The 20,255-nt window shown below is 42.7% G+C and overlaps 2 protein-coding genes across 4 annotated transcripts in view; both read left to right on the forward strand.

The window, feature by feature from the left end:
- Nucleotides 1-20,255, forward strand: part of GTF2H1 (general transcription factor IIH subunit 1) — a gene marked incomplete at its 5' end in the record, with an annotated part of 324,820 nt that overhangs the window by 156,771 nt on the left and 147,794 nt on the right. The window lies entirely within an intron of this gene.
- TMEM86A (transmembrane protein 86A) overlaps nucleotides 1-20,255 on the forward strand; it is a 38,029-nt gene that overhangs the window by 7,589 nt on the left and 10,185 nt on the right. For all 3 annotated transcript variants that reach the window (XM_079987989.1, XM_079987990.1, XM_079987991.1), the window contains exon 2: nucleotides 18,528-18,792. In XM_079987989.1, coding sequence (XP_079844115.1) covers nucleotides 18,528-18,792 — 265 coding nt within the window. The remainder of the gene's footprint in view (nucleotides 1-18,527; nucleotides 18,793-20,255) is intronic.

A 20,255-nucleotide genomic window follows, 5' to 3' on the forward strand; every position in this document is an offset into this window, starting at 1 on the left:
TCCAGGCAGAATAGAGCGGTACTATTTCTTCATTTGATCTGGACAATAGACTTCTGTTGATGCAGCCTAGAGTAGCATTAGATTTTTTTGTGTTGCTTCATCACACTGTTGACTCATTTTAAGCTTGTGGCCAACTAAGACACCCTAGGTCCTTTTTGCATGTACAGTCGTACCTTGGAAGCAGAACGGAATCCGTTCCCTCTCTTACAGTTTTTGCCTGTATACTCCCAAATCTGCCTTCCATGCTCTGGGTCATAGATCTCTTCACAAGTGTACACATTCTTTACATATAATGCTACTCCTCTTCTCTTCCTGTTTGGTCTATTCCTTTTGAGCAGGTTGTATACTCCTCAATTTCTACATTCCAGTCATGAGACTCATCCCACTCATCCTACATACCTACTTGGGAATAAGTCCCACTGGACTCAATACTTCTGAGTCAGCATGCGTTGGATTGCACTGTTAAGCATGTGGTTTGTTGCAATAGCAGTTACAAATAGGATTAGATTAACATGGAGTCTAATTACTTCTGTGCTATACTCAGTCAAAATTGAAGGATATGTGGATCATTGCTCCCTGGCATTAATAACTAAAGATACTCCCTGCAGTGTAACCTATATATTCTTTCTAACTGTTTATAGCTGGGATGCAGAACCCAAGGCACTCTGAATGTTGTTGACCTGCAGCCCCCATCATCCCTCACCAGTGACTATGTCAGTTAGGATGGATAGAAGTTGGGAGTCGGACAACATCTGGAAGACCACAGGTTCCCCATCCCTGCTCTCATTAGCTCTCATTTATGCTACAAAAATCTGCAGGCTATTTCTGGCAGGTGTGCAAGTTAAAGCGCAAACAGATACTGTAATTTGTCTCCATAACTTTCCTTCCCGGGGGGTGGGGGGGTGGGGGGAGGGATTTGGGTTTGTTTCTCTGCAAGCAAACCCTGAAGAGTAACCAAGCCTTGTTCTTGACTTGCTGCTCATGATTTGTTGGGGGAAAGAAATAATGAGCCGGGTTCAGATATCACACGGTGCCAGACCACTGCATTTGGTTGGACTAGATGCCCCTTTGGGGACCCTCTATCTCCACAATTCTATGATTCTGTGTTTCCCAGCAGTGATTCAGCATTGAGGCAGGAGCAAAGCATCCCCAGTTTCAGAATGCACCAGAATACTGCAAATTCACATTTAACCACAGTTAATTTGAGCGAAGGTTTAATGTTATGTGCAAATGAGGCCACTGAGTGACAAACAGAAGATGAAATGTGAGAGGAGTTCTGGTGTCATAGCACCCTGCAAGTATCAGGCATTGATTACTACCCAGAGATTTCAAAACCATCAACTAGCCTTTATTGGTGTTGACACTAAATCCATATCTGTTTTTGGTGCATTATGCTGCTTGCTTTTTAGATGATTTCCTTTCAGTGAAAAAGATGGAAGGAAAGTAGATTTCCTTTGAGAGAGGGTTTCAGAAATTCTTTGGGACACAGATTGGGAACAAAGCTGCCCAAAGGCCCCTCTGCTAGAAAGCAGAAAGCAAGGCATCACCACTCAAAGGACACTGGAGAACATCTTTTTAGTGAATAGTTGATGCTTAATTCTATCCTTTCTCAGTTGGCACTGCCTTAAGGTTTCATCACCAGCTGAGTGGCACTGAAAAGGGATTACCCTGCCGGCTTAACCGCTTTGTGAAAGGAACTTTTGCTGAAAACAACTGTCCCTTCATATTGTCCTGCTGCTAATTCAGGGGACGTGGCTTTAGCTGATTGTAACTAGGGCAGATTTGTTTTTTGTTTGCAAAAATACATGAGAACAATGAGAGTATGAGTGCTGCACTGCTTCTGCTGCAGTAGGGCAACAGTGTGTTGACACCAAAGAGCTGGCATTCCTACCTTTTAATCCATGGCTAAAGGTGGTGGAATAGTTGGCACACAGGAATGGCTAGTTTGTTGGCCTGAGAAAGGAAGTGTGATCTTGTTTAGGCCATCTTATGATGCTTATCTACCTGTTACAAAGCACACTGCTTCTCCCATGGTTCTTAAGAGGGAAAAAATACTCTGAAGAATATGGGAACATGTACATGATGTCCCTAAGGAAAGGGAGTTGAGTGAGAACATAGGCCATTCATCAAGGCCAAAAATGTTGGTTTTTTACTCCCAGCTACTCCAACCCACAGCAGCTCTTGGTGGTTTCAGGCAGAGATCTTCCCCAGCCTTATTTAATTTAATTTATTCTATTTCCTTTACATCCCACCTTCTCCAAGGAGCTCAAAGTGATGGCATACATGGTTCTCTTCCTCCCCCATTTCAACAAACCTGAGAGGTAGGGTAGGCAGTGGCTTAAGGTCATCCAGTGAGTTTCATGACTGAGGGGGGATTTGAACCCTGGTCTCCCAGGTCCTAGTCTGACACACTAACTGCTACACCACATTGGCTCCTGCTATCTGAGCCTCTTCACCTGGAGCACCCAAGGTTGTGGAGCCTGGGATCTTGCACATATAAAACATGTGCTCATCTAGGGGGAGACAACTATGGCATTTGTACCTTCCCTGCCTCAGTAGAACTAATGGCGGCTTCATGCTGTTGCTAAGGCTGTTTACACACTAAATCATTAAAGCACATTCAAGTGCACATTCTTCCCCTCAGAGAATTCTGGGTAATGTAGTTTACCCCTCACAGAGTTACAACTCCCAGCGATCCTTAACAATTGGGCCAGCCTACCCATGAGGCAAGCTGAGGCTTTGGATGGCAGGACCCAATGTAGATCTTTATCCCCCACCCCTTGTTCCTGGTGATCTTCACTCCTTCCTCCTTCCCTGGGAGGAAGGGGAGTGCCATTTTGTGGTTCGCCTCAGGTGCCAAAATGTCTTGGGCCAGCCCTGGTTAACAATCGGCAGTTCCCTGAATTCTTGGGGAGAGAATGCACTTCAAATGTGTGTTATAGTGTGCACATAGCCTTAGTCTGGGGAAGGGGACAAGGGAAATAAAGGTTAAACTTCCTCTCCCAAAGAGTGCTACTTTGCTGATCCTCAAAGCAGCCACATGGGTTTGCAATTTAGTAAGAAAACAAACAAAGCAAGCTCACAGGAAATCTTAATCATGGCTCTTCTGTGTTACACCTAATTTGGCCCTGTAAAACTGCTTAAGCACAGATGAACTATCATTGCCCTTGTCAGAATCGTAGAACTTTGTTTTTCTTCCTGAAATTGACCAAAGTAGAAAGTATGTTATAAGTTAATTGACACAAGAGATATTTGTGATACAGGTCAACCATAGTTGTGGAACCTTATAACATCTTAAGGGTTCTTGGAGTCATTCAGGTTTTGTATGCCAACTGTGTATATTAGAGCCCCAGCACTTTTGGTGTTATTTTAATTTTAAAATAAAACAACTTTGAGAGGAGATAATTTGGAGTAGTGGAGCAGTTGGGTTCTAAGTGATCTCAAACACATGCTTATAATATTGGAAGATCATTCAATGTGTGACTTCAGGGTTAATTCTGATATATAATTCTTATATCTCACTAATAGTATATAAACTCTACTTGAAAACCTCACTTTAACAAACCTGTCTAACAGAATAAGTAACAATTGGTAAGCCAACTAACCAAGAGGGTGGTGGTGGAGGACTTGCTTAGTAACCAGGCAGAGTGACATGATGTTCATTGAGCTAGCACATGCTCTGGTTGGCTGTGTAGTTTTGAGGAAGTTTTTCCTCTGTATGCTTGTTTGTATGTCTCCCTACTATGTACAATGCCTAAAGTAAGAAAAACAAAAGCTCTTTGTTTATCTTTCCCCCCTCCCAATGATACAATGGAACCTCATGTTACGTACCATCCACCTTGTGAATGCTGTGAGTTACAAGCTCCTCTAATCTGGAAGTAGATGCTCCCGGTTGCGACCTTTGCCCTGGGATGCGAGTGGAAGTCGCATGCCAGCAGCAGCAGGAGATGCCATTAGCAAAAGTGCATTTCATTTTATGAGCGGTTTCGGGTTGAGAACAGACCTCCGGAACGAATTAAGTTTGTAACCAGAGATACCACTATATACCATTTTGTTCTGTTTCTTCAGTAAAGTATTATAAGGATTTCTTTTTTCTTTGGACTTTTTCTGTATTATTTAAGTGACTTTGCTAGCAATGAACCCCATGGCGGTTAAGCTACCTAATCCTGCTGCCTTTCTGCTTCAGATTTTGTTCTTCCTGAAGCTGCTTTTATAAAACGCAAACCAAACCCATGGCTCTGTTTTTGGTTTCTAATTCTAATAAAAAGTTTCAACTGGATAAGATTTCCCCCCAATAAAATAAAATAAATTCCCTAAGGAAACTGTTTAACACCTTACATGATTGAAACAATTAAATATAAATTAGAAATAAAACAAATTAACCACTGCATTGACTCCAAAGAAGAAACCAGTAATTAAAGTCACCCAAAGCAGAGGACAAGAGCTGACTGAATGCCTTGGTCAGGAGGGTGAAGAGGAAGAAATCAATTTAGGAGGGGAAAATCTAAGAAGCAGAACCCACTTCAAAAGAACTGGACAGAGGGGAAATGTCTAATTAAAAGGGCAGTTGCAAGGATAACCTTCAGTCCATCCTGGGAAGGCTGGCACTACAACTTTATTTTTAAGTAAAATCAGGGATGAATATAGCAGTAATGGGAGGGAAACACGGAAAACACTGGAATGCAATGGGTTGAAATAGTAGCACTATCCTGTTGCATGATGTTTTCATGATGGCTTTAATTGCTGCAGATCATTTCATGAGGCTGCTTCGGTTTTTTAACCTGTGCCTCACTCTGGGATAGGGGAAATGAAGAAGGGCAGAATATGAATTGAAATATTAAATGGCATAAAAGAAGATTGTAAATGGCCTGGGGGAAGTAGGCATGATGATTGCGTTTTTGTCTACCTTGCTTGCTACGAGTCGCCTTGGAGATTGGTGGTGGTCCATAACTGATGGTTCTTTTGAAGAAGAAACACCTGTCAGATGATGCAAACTTATCCAGCATTGAGATGAAAATACAAGAGGCACAATATTCCTGTTCTTTTCTTCATTGCTTATGTCTTGAAAGATGCAGTATTGGGAAATTCCCCCTCCCCAAACAAACATTTTCTCCATAAACAATAACTGTAAGTTTTTAAAGCAGATGGCTGAGTCCCGAGTTTCCCTTCCTCATAGGAGTTAAGCAATCAAGGAAGTATCCTTGGAAGTGCCTTGTAAATCTTTTATGGGAACGTCATTGCTATATGGTTGGGAGCGATGTAGCCTTGCAGCTGAAACATTCTGTTTGCTTTTGCTGTGCTTTTGTGAGCATGCAGGATAGAAGGGAAGGGGAGAGAATAAATAACATAGCACAGGGCAGGAGGGAGAGTGACTGGGATCTTCCTAAACTGAAAAACACAATCAGATGAAGTTCTCCATAGTTTTTTCTTTCAGCTTCCTGTATCATTAAACTCTGACATTTTCTTGGAAGAATGTATCAGAGCCTAAATGAATTCATTACTTTGTGTTTTCCTTATGAATGTGGAAGGCAGAAGGAATGTTTTACCTGGTTATCTTTTCAGCGTTCCGTTTTCTTCTCTGCTATAGTTTCCCTTCTCCATCTTTCTGGGTCTAATCTTTACTGAGTCCCTGTGGTCTCAGTTCCATATCTGGAACATGGAGCATGTGAGGGTCATGTGTTTATTTTAGGTGCTGCTTGCTCTGAACATGGAGAATAAGCAGATACTGGCAAGGGCATAGTCTGATGCCAGGACCCAGCTATGGTGCATAGAGAGTGTCTGTGAGTCATGCTTTTTCTCACCACTGAAGATACAACTAAACATCACTGGAAAATGCATCACTGAAATGTTCCTTTGTAATGTCTAGGAGCCCACCTCCTTGGCTGGGGTCTGCAGTACCATTTTGAGGAGAATGTGAGATGTTTCACGACATCAAAGTAGCTGAAGGAGGAACATTGGGTTAGCTACAGTGCAGTCATGGACAAGTTTATTCTGAAGTAGGGATATAGGGAGGCAACAAATTCCACCCCATCCTGCGTTCCTCAAAGTCAACCATTTTCACACACACCACTGAGGTTTTCACTGAGCTATCCACCATGTTGAACTATTCACCGTGACCCCAATATCTCATGGGAGTGTTGTGAGAATATCATCCATGCCAAAAATGTCTGTCATACTCTTCTAGTGTGAAGTTATTACTAAGCATATTAGAACTGAATAGGAGGATTTGAATCTCAAATGTGCTTGCTAATTCATTCTCACAACGCTGCTGCTAGCGATTAGTTAACTATTTCTGCTTTGTGGATTAAATCCTCAGTACAAATCTATATTTAGGAAACAAATAGCACTGTGGGTCAAACTGTGGAGAAAAGCCAAGGATATCACCAACCTTCCAGCAGCCCTCAGCATGGGGCTGTCAGTGGGCCCAGCACCCGTGTCCCCAATAGCCACAATGATATCATATTTAAATTTTTTTTATTCAACTGCAGTCACCATAACACTACTCACCACCCTACCTGGTGAGTCTCCAGACAGCTGTTTAGTCATGGGCATAGATCTGTAGGCTAGGTGTTACTGATGTATAAGTAGGCACATTGCATTTGGGGCAAACTACAATACTGGGGAGCCACCATGGACGAGAGTTGAGTTTTGCTCTCATTCAAAAACAGCACCTGCACCCGCCCTCTGCTAAGACAGTGGGAAGGGTAATGACTTGGGGTTTGGCTGGGTCATTCTGGTGAGGGGCCTTTTTGAGCCCTTGAGGACTTCTACTAGTGCCCAGCTGCTGGCACTGAGCATAGTGGAAAGGAAACTGAGAATGCATGCAGGCTGGCATAAGAACTCATGCTACTTTATGTGTTCTAGTAGCAAAGCATGCAAAATTATGTCAAGGGCAATAATTAATGCATTTATTACTCCTTTATGTTTTATTTTTCTTTCTTTTTTCTTTATGTTTTATCATGCCTTTATATTTGTAGGAAGCATCCTAGTGTGGTTGGCACAACACAGTCAAATGGGCGGGGTACAAATAATAAAATTGTTCATTTGTTTGTTTATACTGAAATGCTTCAATCCACTGGGAGGAAGTCACCTTAGCTAAGTCCCATTGAACCCATTGCCAAAAGATAGTTGCACCAAACTGAGCCCTCTCTGTTTTCAGTGGAGTGTTAATGTTTACTTAGAAGCCCCTCCAGGCAATTTGCAGAGATAATAGACTCATGTCTTCTCCAAGGACTGAAGCCTTGGTCATTACTAATTTTTGCTTGTTGACAAGTATACACATGGCCTGAGAGTTTATTTATTAGATAAATTTCTATACCACTTTTCATTTGGCCTGTAGCAGTGCTCTGAAAGAGCTATTTGAGCAGGTTTGCAGAAGCCCCTCCAGGCAATTCACAGAGATAATAGACTCATGTCTTCTGCAAGGGAAAGGAGCCTGGCTGGAATCTTAAACAGAACCATCGTTTCCTGTTTGCAACAGAGTAGGGTTGCTATTTTTAGTATTTATGGTCTTATGCAGTTTTCATGCATGCTGGAGCTATCGGAAGCAAAAATCAATTTGCAGTCTGTTCATAATGGCTATCCTAGATCACCTTGGAAACCCCCATTGATCCTGGTGTTAACCTTCACTCCTTCGGTGAATGTACACAAGCAGTTTTATTGTGTGGTAAGGTATGGTTGCTCACTTATCTGTATTACTACCCATATGGTGTAAATGTTCTTTACTGATCATTCTCATGCCTGGTGAATTTTGGCATCTTTACCATATAGGAAGCTGTCTGTCTGGAGTCACTCCTGATCTCCAGCTGAAATAACACACGGGATTGCTTTTGCTTCACATCTGTCCCTTGTTGTCCTCCCTCCTCCCACCTTGTTGCCCTTCTCCATCATCAAAATTTAGAGGGCAAGAGCTTTTGGGGCAAGGTGCTGGTTTCTGCTACCAATAGCCTGTAGAACACTATGTTGTTAATAATAATAAGCCAGAATCAGGGTCTTCTCTAGACCTCCATATTTATGGACAGAAGTGCTTTTGAAGTTCAGGAGATCCTCTAGAGTAGCTTGTGATGCATGATAGGAGGAGAACTCCTGATCAGCAGTGTGCAAATGGAAGCACTTCTCTGGAGTGGAAGAATGAGCATTCAAAAACCATCCAACACAACCCATGACTAAGGGTTCACTGTTACTGAAATTTGAGAGGGGATGTGATGTTTGGGAATGAATCTGGGACAGATTAGGCTGTGGCTAGTGAAGTGGATAATTTGTTGCTGGACTAATTTCTCATCTTGATCAGCTAGGACCTGCTGTGACAGATCTGGCAGCTGACCTATTAAGAAGAGTGCATCAGGACGGAGTGAGCAGCTCACAAGACATTTTTCTTGGGTTAGCTGTAGCATGTTCAAGGAAATAGGTGTCTGATTTATCTACCACTAATTAATTCCAGGCGTCTTGGAGTTTCATGATGTAAGAGTTAATCAAGAGAGATGTGAGAGAGAATAAGGAAGTTTGAGGACAACCTCTTCTTTTTAACAACTCAAGGAATCATTTGTCCCACTAACACTTTATATGGTGTGGACACCATTATACCTTCAACCTCTTCAGACCCAGGATCCACATTTAACCTAAATGTGCACCTGGGGACCCATTTCTTAATTGTTTAACACACATTTGTGTGGTGGTGGTGCTCCTTTTGCAACTCAGCTTGGATCAGGCCACATCCTACTAGTGGTTCTTGACCCAGCAGTTGAACCCACCCAATTATCAAGCCCTCACTTGCCTCTCTACTTCACAGACAGGAAGAAGAAAATTATGTAAAGGCCAAAGCTGGTACCCTTGTTGCATAAGTAGCTCTTCCCCGAAACATTTCTCAGCCCAGTTGTTGATGCTCCAGAGTGTGATACGAAACCCAGGGACACAAGGAGATTAAGGAGGTGGTTGTTTTTATGTTCGCAGTGTGTAGGCAGGTTAATAAGATAATTGGTACATTTTGATATGTTTCTACACCCTGTAAACCGAAGGCTGTGGATCATTTTGCTTAATGAAATTATTTAAAGTCATATTTACTGGGTCAACCATTCTGTTGTGAGGAAAATGACTCACAGATATAAGCAACCTGTGTTTCGGCCTAATGAAAGTAGTTGGAGGAGGAACAACCAACATGTTCCCTTTAATATTGAATTTGCCGCTTCACCTTTCTGGTTTTCCTGCAGAGCCGGTTTTCTCATAGAGCTGCTGCTGTTTCATGAAGGGCATGTAGCTGGCTGGAACCAATGGGATATGTTGTTCAACAACATCTGAAGGACATCACATTGGCAGAGTCAGCTCATCCAGTAGGCAAATTTGAGGTGGCTACCTCAGCAGTGGCAACCCCCAATACGGCAGCTTCGTGGGCACCCTGACACCTCTGCAGAAGGGGTGCCGGTATTGGTTTAAACCGTGCCCAAAATTGCTCAAGCATGAGAGATCTCATGCGATTTGGATGAGATCTCAAACAAACTGGGTGAGTTCTTGCCTGAAATTGTCGCTGATACTGCCACTGCTTCTCTGCCCATGGCAGAGGCAGCAGGGGGAGTGGAAAGCAGTGTTGGCAGTAGCAGGTATGGCACCAGCGGCAGGAGTGGCACGGCAGGCAAAGGCGGCACTTTCCAGTGCGTGAAACGGGACACACTGCCTCTGTGCATTGATTGTCCCTCCTCTATAATAATGGTCTGTACACAATCCTGGTATCTCCACACAGACAAGAATCATGGTTACTTTTCCACAACTCATTTTCCTGCTCATCCAATGCAAAATGTTCTTGAATTTTTAGTAGTTCCGAGAGATGCCATACTTAGGGTGTTTTTGTATCCAGCTGACTATATTTATATAATATACTGTGCCAAAAAAGTTGTGCTTCTATTCAGCCCGTCTTCTGCATTATTCAGTTTGGCATGAAGTCTGCCAATGAACCCTTCACGCGAGGATTGCCAATGCACTGTTAAATATATCTATTTGTTACATATATTTTAAGACCGACACCTCTTGGTGTCGGAGCTTGTTCAAAGGCTGAGTCAGAGCTTTCTGCAGAGGCCTTATCACACCACTGCCTGCTGTTACTCCTGAGCTGCCCCCGCAGCACCACTCGGCTTTAATTTGGCTTTAGGCATAACTTAATGGCAACTCTGAGATTCTTTGGATGCCAAATTTGATCATGTGTCATATTATGCACTGGTGCAAGAAACAGTCAACCTGATATATATTGCAGTTTTGACATGGCCTGTGCTCTTCAAGGGCATAGAGATCATATTGGTCCTCCACCTCATTACCCCTCCGGTTGCTCCCCACCACAAAAGTTCAATATCAGACTAATTGAAGCTGTGGCCTTGAATCTCTGTATCTCATTACCCATTCCTTCAGCCTGCTAGTCTCAGCAAGGCAAAATTTAGAATGTCATGAAACCTGATAAAACAGTGCCTTTTCGTTTCTTTCCTTTGGTAATGTACAATCTGTGTTCTTTTCACAGGAGATTGTGATATAAATAATGAACCGTCTCTGGAGAATATGTGCTGTGAAGCTTGAAAGTCTTCATTAGGTCTCAGTCCCAGAGTCTTCCTTTAGCATTAGAACTTTTCTGTGCTAGCTTGGTTTTCTGGGAAAAAGGACACCGGAGGTGGCTCAATAAGTTTTGGTGCCTGGGGCAGAAAATCAAAATGTGGCAAAGATATAATAATGTTGTGGTAAATAATGAACAAGCTGCTGTTGATGGGCTGCCTCAGCTTTGAGGTGATGGTGTGTGGCCTACTTTACAGAGGACAGTCCTCTATTTGAAGGGCTAACTGCTTAATCTGTTTCAAAGATTTGTTGTTGTTGTTTAGTCTTTTAGTTGTGTCCAACACTTCGTGACCCCATGGACCAGAGCACACCAGGCACTCCTGTCTTCCACTGCCTCCCGCAGTTTGGTCAAACTCATGTTGGTAGCTTCGAGAACACTGTCCAACCATCTCATCCTCTGTCGTCCCCTTCTCCTTGTGCCCTCAATCTTTCCCAACATCAAGGTCTTTTCCAGGGACTCTTCTCTTCTCATGAGGTGGCCAAAGTATTGGAGCCTCAGCTTCAGGATCTGTCCTTCCAGTGAGCACTCAGGGCTGATTTCCTTAAGAATGGATAGGTTTGATCTTCTTGCAGTCCATGGGACTCTCAAGAGTCCTCCAGCACGCTTTGACTAAACGTGATCCACCTGGAGCAGGAACTGGCAAGCCACTCCAGTATCCCTGCCAGGAAAACTCCATGGACTAAAACAACAGGCATATAAAAGTTTCAAAGATAAGGAACCATAAAAAAACACAAGATGAAGGGCCTTGAAGCTGCCCTTCAACAGCTTTTGAACACCACAATGCACACGTAACTAGCTGCAAATAATATAACATGATATGTAATAAAACTGTAATTTTAATCGTCATATCAAAAAGCACAGTTCCTGATGGCAACATATCATATCTTCTATATGTATTGGTATTGTAAAGTCCAAGGATTGTCAAGTCCAAAGACTACAATGCACAGTTGTACACAAGGGTGTATCCTGAGAACTATTCTACCATTATCTGCCTTTTGTTACTAATTAGTTTGTTTGTCACACTTTCAGACATAGGACGATGCAGAAGGTAGTTTCACTTGTTGCACATTTAAGATGTAGGACGATGCAGAAGGAAGATATCAGCCTGAAATGGCATTGCCAACAGGAACTGTGCACTGTAATCTTTGGACTTGACAATCCTTGAACGTAACGATACCAATACATATAGAAGATATGCTATGTTGCCATCAGGAACTGTGCTTTTTGATATGATTAAAATTACAGTTTTATTACATATCATGTTATGTTACTTTACAGCTACTTATGTGTGTGTTGTGGTGTTCAAAAGATGCTTCACGTAATGAGGCAATAGTGGGGTTTGTTGCCCATCAACATCTGGCAGCACTCAGTCAGCAGACTGGGCATCCACACAAATATCCTGGTGGTGCCTTCCACGCCATGGTGAGGTGTGTTTAATTATGTTAATTATTTCTACATTTAATTTAATTATGCTATTTTCCCTACATGTCTAAAAGCATGTCCAAAGTTACTACTACAACAACAATTTATTATTTGTACCCTGCCCATCTGCAAACTTCATACAAATTAGACCCTCTTTTGTCTTGTTTTTGGGTGATGCAAACCCTCTTTTTTGGCAATGCAAAACAGTCTACCCTACTTGGCTTGCTTAATTGGTAGGGCTGGGTCTGAGCAGAACAGACTGTGCACAAATAGGAAATGATAGTATGCTAACTTGTTATGGTACTCTTCTTGCCTCATAATAATTTCAAAAGGTATTGCTAAGTGCAGATATAGTTATGTTGATACCATATTATCTTCCATCCTGATGATGCCCTAAGGAATGCTAGGCAGCAAAGGCATTTATCCCTCATCCTGTTCATATCTCACTGGTGTGATTAACTTCCTGTGAGAAACACTTTTGCTTGCATAACAGTACATGATCAGATTAATAACTAGAACATGCCCACATTTAGTGCAGGGAAATTGGATCTCAGGAAGAGAATGAGTTAGGTTTTTGTCTCTTTTCATGTTGCTTCCTACATCATCACCAACCATGAAATCAGGGTTTTAATGCTAATTCAAGCTAAGCAACACCTGAAGCCCATCCATCCATAGTTGCATCTGTGACATAGTGACTAAACAAGTGGCAGGGCATAATTTTGTTATCTGGGTTGTTAAATATTTTGAGATGATATGTAGGGAGTAGGGATAGATGAATCAGTCAATTTGGGTTTCCCCCCAGTTTCTATTTTTTTCAAGTCTTAATGCAGTTCTGTAGCAATTTGCTTTTTTAAAAATAAAAACAACAACACTAAAAACTCATTAAAATCCATCAGTATTTATTCCAATTTCTTCTTATATATACATTTTTGCAAGCAATTTCCCCTCAAATTTTGTGTTATTTTCACTTTTTATGCACAAATCCCCTAATATATACAGTTTTGAACACATTTTCTGGTTGGAAAACTTCATTGTGAAATTTGGAGGCCTGCAAACTTTGAAGGATGGTTGTGTTTTGATTTGTCTCTTGGTTCGCAAAGTGTAAATTGGGTAGTTTCTCATTAAAATGCAAACAACATCAAATTTCTCCCTTGTTCCTAATTATATCTAAGTTGTATGATGAGTTGAAATCTGCCTTTATTGTTGCATAAAGGTCCTCTGCAATTGTGGTCATGATCTTTCCTGCATTTTAAGCAGTTTCCTCAATCAATGCAAATCTTTTTTTAGAATCCAGATGGACAGCTAGACAGAGACAGCATTTGGTTGTTGCTGCTATACAGCAATATATAAAAACTAAGGCTCGTTGCAGGGATATCCTTAACCTGCACAACTTGCTAAGGAGTAGGTTATAACAGGTTCCGTGTTAGAGCATTAGAATTTTCTCTACCTTCTTATGACAGACAATGACCATTCTTAGTAGGAAAATGCTGGAGATTTTGAATAATAGCATTGACAGTTAATTGAATTGTGTGTAGCATCATGCAGTTAAGGCAGTATCCAGATTGCCAGTTTTACACAAATTGCATTAACAGCAGTGCTGACCTAATAATAATAATAATAATAATAATAATAATAGTAATAATAATAAATTTTATACCCCGCCCATCTGGCCGGGTTTCCTCAGCTGCTCTGGGCGGCTCCCAACAAAATATTAAAAACACGATAAAACATCAGTCATTAAAAACATCCCTAAACAGGGATGTCAGATATCTTCTAAAAGTCAGATAGTTGTTTATTTCCTTGGCATCTGATGGGAGGGCGTTCCACAGGGTGGGCTCCACTACCAAGAAGGCCTTCTGCCTGGTTCCCTGTAGCTTCACTTCCTGCAGTGAGGGAACCGCCAGAAGGCCCTCGGTGCTGGATCTCAGTGTCCAGGCAGAAAGATGGGGGTAGAGATGCTCCTTCAGGTATACTGGGTCGAGGCCTTTTAGGGCTTTAAAGGTCAGCACCAACACTTTGAATTGTGCTCGGAAACATACTGGGAGACAATATAGGTCTCACTGCTGCTCTGCCACAGCCCCACTCAGATAAGCAGCAGCAATCCTGGCACTAGGGGTGGGGTGGCTGCATCCCACCCATTGCATCACTACTGATCGTTCACTTATCTCCTAGTCCTCTATAGGGACTAAGTTCCAAGAGTAATAAAAGCTCCCACCTTTTCTAAATAAGTGCCTCTTTAAACCACAGAATCCTCTAATAATGATATCCAGCTATTTAAATAATACCCTGCTTCATAATATTTTTTCAATAGTCTTTTCATTAAAGCACCTGGGTGCAAAGACTTATTGCAGTGCACAGCTACAAAGGAATTTCTCTCTCCCTTTGATAGGCAGCCACCCCTTTTTAATGCCAATTTGATTAATTCCCTTTCCCTTTCTCTGCACCTCCACTGCAGTACCAGCCCCCCCTCCCCGGCCAGTGCCAAATAAACTAAAGCACTAATACATTCAAGTCCAGAATCTCAAGGCCAATTGCCAAGGGTTTAATTATATTCTTCTGGCAAATGACCATTGTTTGCTCTTTAAAAAGTCAAGCCTTACTGGCTGCCAACTCTGCCGCTCCAGTCAGCTGAGGAGGGAGGCTTTGAAGTGTTGCAAAAGTCTTTTATTTTTGCAGAACCAGGAGGTAATCGTAGAGCTAGTTGTAGGCTGTGAGCACGAACAGATCTCGGAGTTAAGGGAGGGATGACTTGTGGCCTCATCTAACTGACTGGAAGACTTCAAATGAAATTTGTACACAGTCCAACAGGACATTAAAAAAAACAAACCAAAAAACCCACCCGTCTTTTGGCAATGTTTTTCTGGGGAAAGTTACCTCAGATTATCAAATCCTCTGCAAGTTTTGATGTCTGTCCTTGTTCTCAGTGACAGAGAAGTTAAAGGGAGGATGTTACAGATTGCTCTTTGGAGAGGAGTACAGTGGTACCTCGGGTTAAGTACTTAATTTGTTCTGGAGGTCTGTTCTTAACCTGAAACTGTTCTTAACCTGAAGCACCACTTTAGCTAATGGGGCCTCCTGCTGCTGCCGCTGCGCCGCCGGAGCACGATTTCTGTTCTCATCCTGAAGCAAAGTACTTAACCTGAAGCACTATTTCTGGGTTAGCGGAGAATGTAACCAGAAGTGTATGTAACCTGAGGTATCACTGTACAGTCATACCTCATGTTATGTTTGCTTCATGATACTTTTTTTCAGGTTGCATCCCGCAGTGGCCCAGAAGGTACCGGAAAGGGTTACTTCTGGGTTTCGCCACTCGCACATGCACAGAAGTGCAAAATGATGTCACGCACATGCGCAGAAGCAGCAAATCGCGACCCACGCGTCTACAGACGCACTGAGGCAGGTTGTGTTCTATTCATGTTGCGAACAGGCCTCTGGAACGGATCCCGTTCGCAACCAGAGGTACCACTGTATTCCTCCTTCTAACAGCAAACTTTGATGGTGCATGCCGCTGGGGTTTTGCAGCCAAAATGGGGCCATTAAGAAACAAGAGAGGGGCCAAGGCATGCTTGCGGGGGGGGGGGGGAATTCAAGGTTTACAGAAGAGTAGTGAAGTGTGTAAAGTTATGCATGCATATTATTGAGAAAGTGGGCAGAGTAGTTTTAGCTCAGGGATATCTGATGAAGCTGAATGTCTGAAGAGTCAGAACAGTCAAAAGGAATATTTCTTCACACAGGGCCTAGTTAAACTGTGGAATTTGTACTCACAGGAGGCAGTAATGGCAACAACTTGGATGGTTTAGAAGAGGATTAGACAAAATTATGGAGAATAAGGCTATACGTGGCTGCTGGCCAGTGCTCTGCCTCCATTGTCAGAGGTAGTATTCTTCTGAATAGTGGGGTGCAGGTGGCACCATGGTCTAAACCACTGAGCCTCTTGGGCTTGCCGATCAGAAGGTTGGTGGTTCGAATCCCCGCGATGGGGTGAGCTCCCGTTGCTCTGTCCCAGCTCCTGCCAACCTAGCAGTTCGAAAGCATGCCAATGCCAGTAGATAAAGTAGATAGGTACCGCTGCAGCAGGCAGGTAAACACAATTTCCATGCGCTCTGGTTTCTGTCATGGTGTTCTGTTGCGCCAGAAGCGGTTCAGTCATGCTGGCCACATGACCCAGAAAGCTGTCTGTGGACAAACCGTTAACTCCCTCCTACTAACACATTTAAAAAACCATAGAGTGACACGGGAACTGAGGCTATTGTCTCTGAACTGGATCTTGTGCCAATGAGACATTGCCAATTTGCACCTGCAGCTCAAACATAAGACAAAAAACTGCTTTGTATCTCATCTCAATAGCTGTGTTGTTTCATTGAACCCAAGGATCTCCCACTACACTGAAAAGAGCTGGTCAGTTAAACCTTTGCCAATATCCCACCCTTGAATGACAATAGTTACCACTGCTGGGGGGCGGGGCGTGTCCAACATTGAATTTTAGTGGGTATTTAAGTGCCATTTAAAATATAGGTTAGACTGCTGTAAATATGTGGGGCTGCCTCTGAAGATGTTTCGGAAACTTCGGCTGGTAAAGAATTTGGCAGCCAGGTTGCTCACTAGGACATATGATCCTTGGATGAAGGGGGGAGGATATATAAATATAATAAATGAAATGAAATATATTGCTTTTGTCATGTCAAGATTGTGCTTATTTAAGCAGATGCATGGGAAAGGTGAGAAATTCCCAGAGCTCTGTTGTATTTCACAGGGAGCTTTGTCCAGTTCAAACTTTTTCCTCCATGTGATATTCATGGCAGCTTTTCCTGGAAAGCAATTGTTTTCAGTCCATAAAGCCTGGGCCACATGCTTTCTCTCAACATTGAATTGGCTCCTGCCCAGTGTGTGGCTGATAGAAAAACCATTCTGTGGGTGTGCCCCATGTAAGCAAATTAAGTCTGATTCTCTGTGTGCTTTCTTAGAAATTAATCCCACTCACTAGGTACAGAAGGTTGGAGTTGAAGTTGGTTGTGAGGCTGACAGCTAAGAAGCAAAATATAGTGGGCTAATACAATATGAGATTAAATATGGTCCTGGGCAGCATGTTTAATGTTATTTCTGAAAGCTTTGGGATGGCATCTGCCAAGCTCCTGTGGTCTGCAGCCTTCATTTGTTGCGTTGGGACTTGGACAGATTGATCCCAGGATTTGAATAGCATGTGTGGCGTTTGCCCTCCTAGGTGGGTCATAAGGAAAGGGTTAAATGAGTGTGAAGTGATTGGCCAGTGGGAACCCAAGGGGAGGAGTTGTTGGGAGTCAGTTGGGAGTTGGAGAAGGAAGAGGGATGATAAGTCTGTGGGTTGGTCTAGTTTTGATGTGAGAGAGTGAGAGAAACTGTTAGGAGGAAACAGATAGACAGTTGGGATTATCAGTTAGAAGTTATTAGGAAAGTATAGGCTGGTAAAGAAACTAAGATTAAGAAACTGACAAGAAAAATTATCTGAAACCATAACCTTGTTAATGCTTATAAAATAAACTTGCTTATTTGATTTAATGTTAACAACTGTCTGGACTCCGTGTGTACCCGAGAGAAACGGGTTGGTGGCAGCGGGGAAGCAATCCCAGTGGTGGCACAGGGATCAATAGACCGTTAAATGTCCGGGGACCCTGTGTGATCGCCACAGCATGTTATAGTGATATAGTTGCCACCTGAAAGCCAAAACCTTATTTGAGTGTGTTGAGTCATTTAAATGTATGCAGGCCTATGTTTATTGACTAAGATTGAGGCCAAGCTAAAAACTAGCACTCGACCTTGAACTTGGCCTGGAATCTTTTGAATGAGCATAGCTCCGTCAGTAGGGCATGAGATTTTAAATCTCAGGGTCGTAGTTTTGAGCACCATGCTGGGGAAAAGATTCCTGCATTGTAAGGGGTTGGACTAGAATGGCTGTCATGGTCCCTTCCAACGCTATGATTCTTTGAATGTGCATTGCATGCTCTGAGAACCACCTGTGGCCCCTCGACGGCATGCACCACCACTGGGAAAGCGCAAATGGCAGCAGCTCCCAACATATGCATGCAGCAGAATGGGTGTGTGAAATCTTCAAAAAGTGCACTGTGTCTGCCATATGGGTAGGGCTGGGGCAACATTAGAAATGGCCCTAAGCAGCATTATTCTTTAAAGTCACTTTAATGAATAAGATTGATTTCCAGGGCTTTTGTACTTTACGGGGAATGAACGAAATCTCTTAAGCCCTTATTTTTGGCATGGAGCGGTTTGGAGACTGTGCAGCTGATGACAATGGGGGAAAAAGAACTATGGTAAAGTTCAAGAAGCCTTTGTTCTTGTAATTGCTGTTGGTCAGCAGGAATCTTGAATGAAAGGGAAGCAGCGAGGGGAGCAATTTGGTAATGTTTACAGGCTCTGTGTAGTCTCTGCGGAATGATTTGATGGATTTCAGGTGGTTGGGGTTTTTTTAAGCAAACAAACTCACAGCTCATCATCTTGTGTGTGTGTATGTCTTTCCCCACCCCAGGTGAAGAGTGAAGGCCCGAAACTTGTCCCCTTCTTCAAAGCCACTTGCGTCTATTTCGTCCTCTGGCTGCCCACCTCCAGCCCCTCCTGGTTCAGTGCCCTCATCAAGTGTCTGCCCATCTTCTGCTTGTGGGTTTTCCTGCTGGCGCACGGGATCAATTTCCTGACGGCCCATCGCAGCGCCTGCAGAATCCTTGCCGGTTTGATATTCTCATCTATAGGAGATGCTTTCCTCATCTGGCAAGAGCAAGGCTACTTCGTTCACGGTCAGTGGGGCACCCGTGTGTGGGCCTGGGCAACTAAGCTTCTGGAGCACGTGTCATGTACTATCAATGATGAAGCGTGGAAGTAATACAGATGTCTGCCCATGTGTGCTCCTGCACTGGAGCTTTAGCACATAACTGGAAATGTAGGAATCAGCACCAGAAAAGTCTGTCATTTCTCTTGTTGGGGTTAGGTGGCTGAAGTAATATAGCTATGATCTTCATACACTATGAGGCAAATTTACACATCTTTGCTGGTGCAACCCAGTCAGATGGGCGGGGAATAATAATAATAATAATAATAATAATAATAATAAGTTTTAAAAGATATTTTAACACACATATAGGGCTGGCTGGCTATCGGTCTATATTTCAATACCTTAGTGTACAATAATTATTTCTTTTCATGAATATTATTAATATGCTGATTTAAATTTCTCTCCTGCCCTTCCTCTCAAAGGAGCCCAGGATGGCAAACACCAAAATATAAACACAAAGCAATTAAAAATAAAATAAAAGCACATGTAGAATGTTTAAAACCATCTAAAAACATTAAGAACATCTAAAGGTAATCGCACACACTCACAGCTAATTATTTCAAGGTTGCTAGGATCAACGTCTTTTAGCTATCAAATGCCTGGAATGTTTTAATTCCCCCCTGAATGTTGTTAATGAGGTGACAGATGCACCTCATCAGGAGGCGCATTGCACAAATGGCAAGCCACCACCGAGAAGGCCCTGTCATGGGTCAATATGTTCCAAACTTCTTAGACATCACTTTTAGCCTGTTTTATTTGATTATCTCATGCAACCCATTACTCTGAATAATAGCAACATGCCTTAGGCTGAGCAATAGTTTAAAGAAGGTCATACAACAGATTTACAAATCTACAAATGGTGTGCACAGAGGGCCAGTCTAGACATTGCTGAAGTTCCAGGGCAGCCCCTAAAAATGACATTCCCCAGGTTTCGTTCTCCCCCTCTCCTTATACTGTCTAATATAAGTCATTGCCAATGCAACATAATCATAGTGAGTTTTGCCATATGCTCTGATGCTGGAGGGGAATTTATTTGTGTGTTTATTACAATTAAATACCGTATTTTCTCCAGGAAGCTCAAGGTGCTATGCTTGATTCCCCCTCCCATTCTGTTCTCATCTCTGTGAGGTAGGTGAAGCTGAGAGATGGGGACGGGGTCACCCTGTGAGTTTCGTGACTTAGTGAGGATGTGAACCTGGTTCTTCCCGGTTCTAGTCCAACATTCTAATCACTAAACCAGGAAATTCTTAGTCTGGTGATAATCTCTGGCGAGTTTCACTAGAGATTATGGGGGAGAGAAGAAGAGCTACAAAGAAGTAGATTATCTCATTCTGTCCAGAGACAACAGCGGTGATGATAGTTCAATCATACTATATTTTTTAAAATCAAAGCCATTGCCTGCCTCCAGCCTAGTGTATAAACCCATGC

Source organism: Podarcis cretensis (assembly GCF_951804945.1).
Source record: "Podarcis cretensis genome assembly, chromosome: 1".
In the NCBI taxonomy this organism is placed as follows: Eukaryota; Metazoa; Chordata; class Lepidosauria; order Squamata; family Lacertidae; genus Podarcis; species Podarcis cretensis.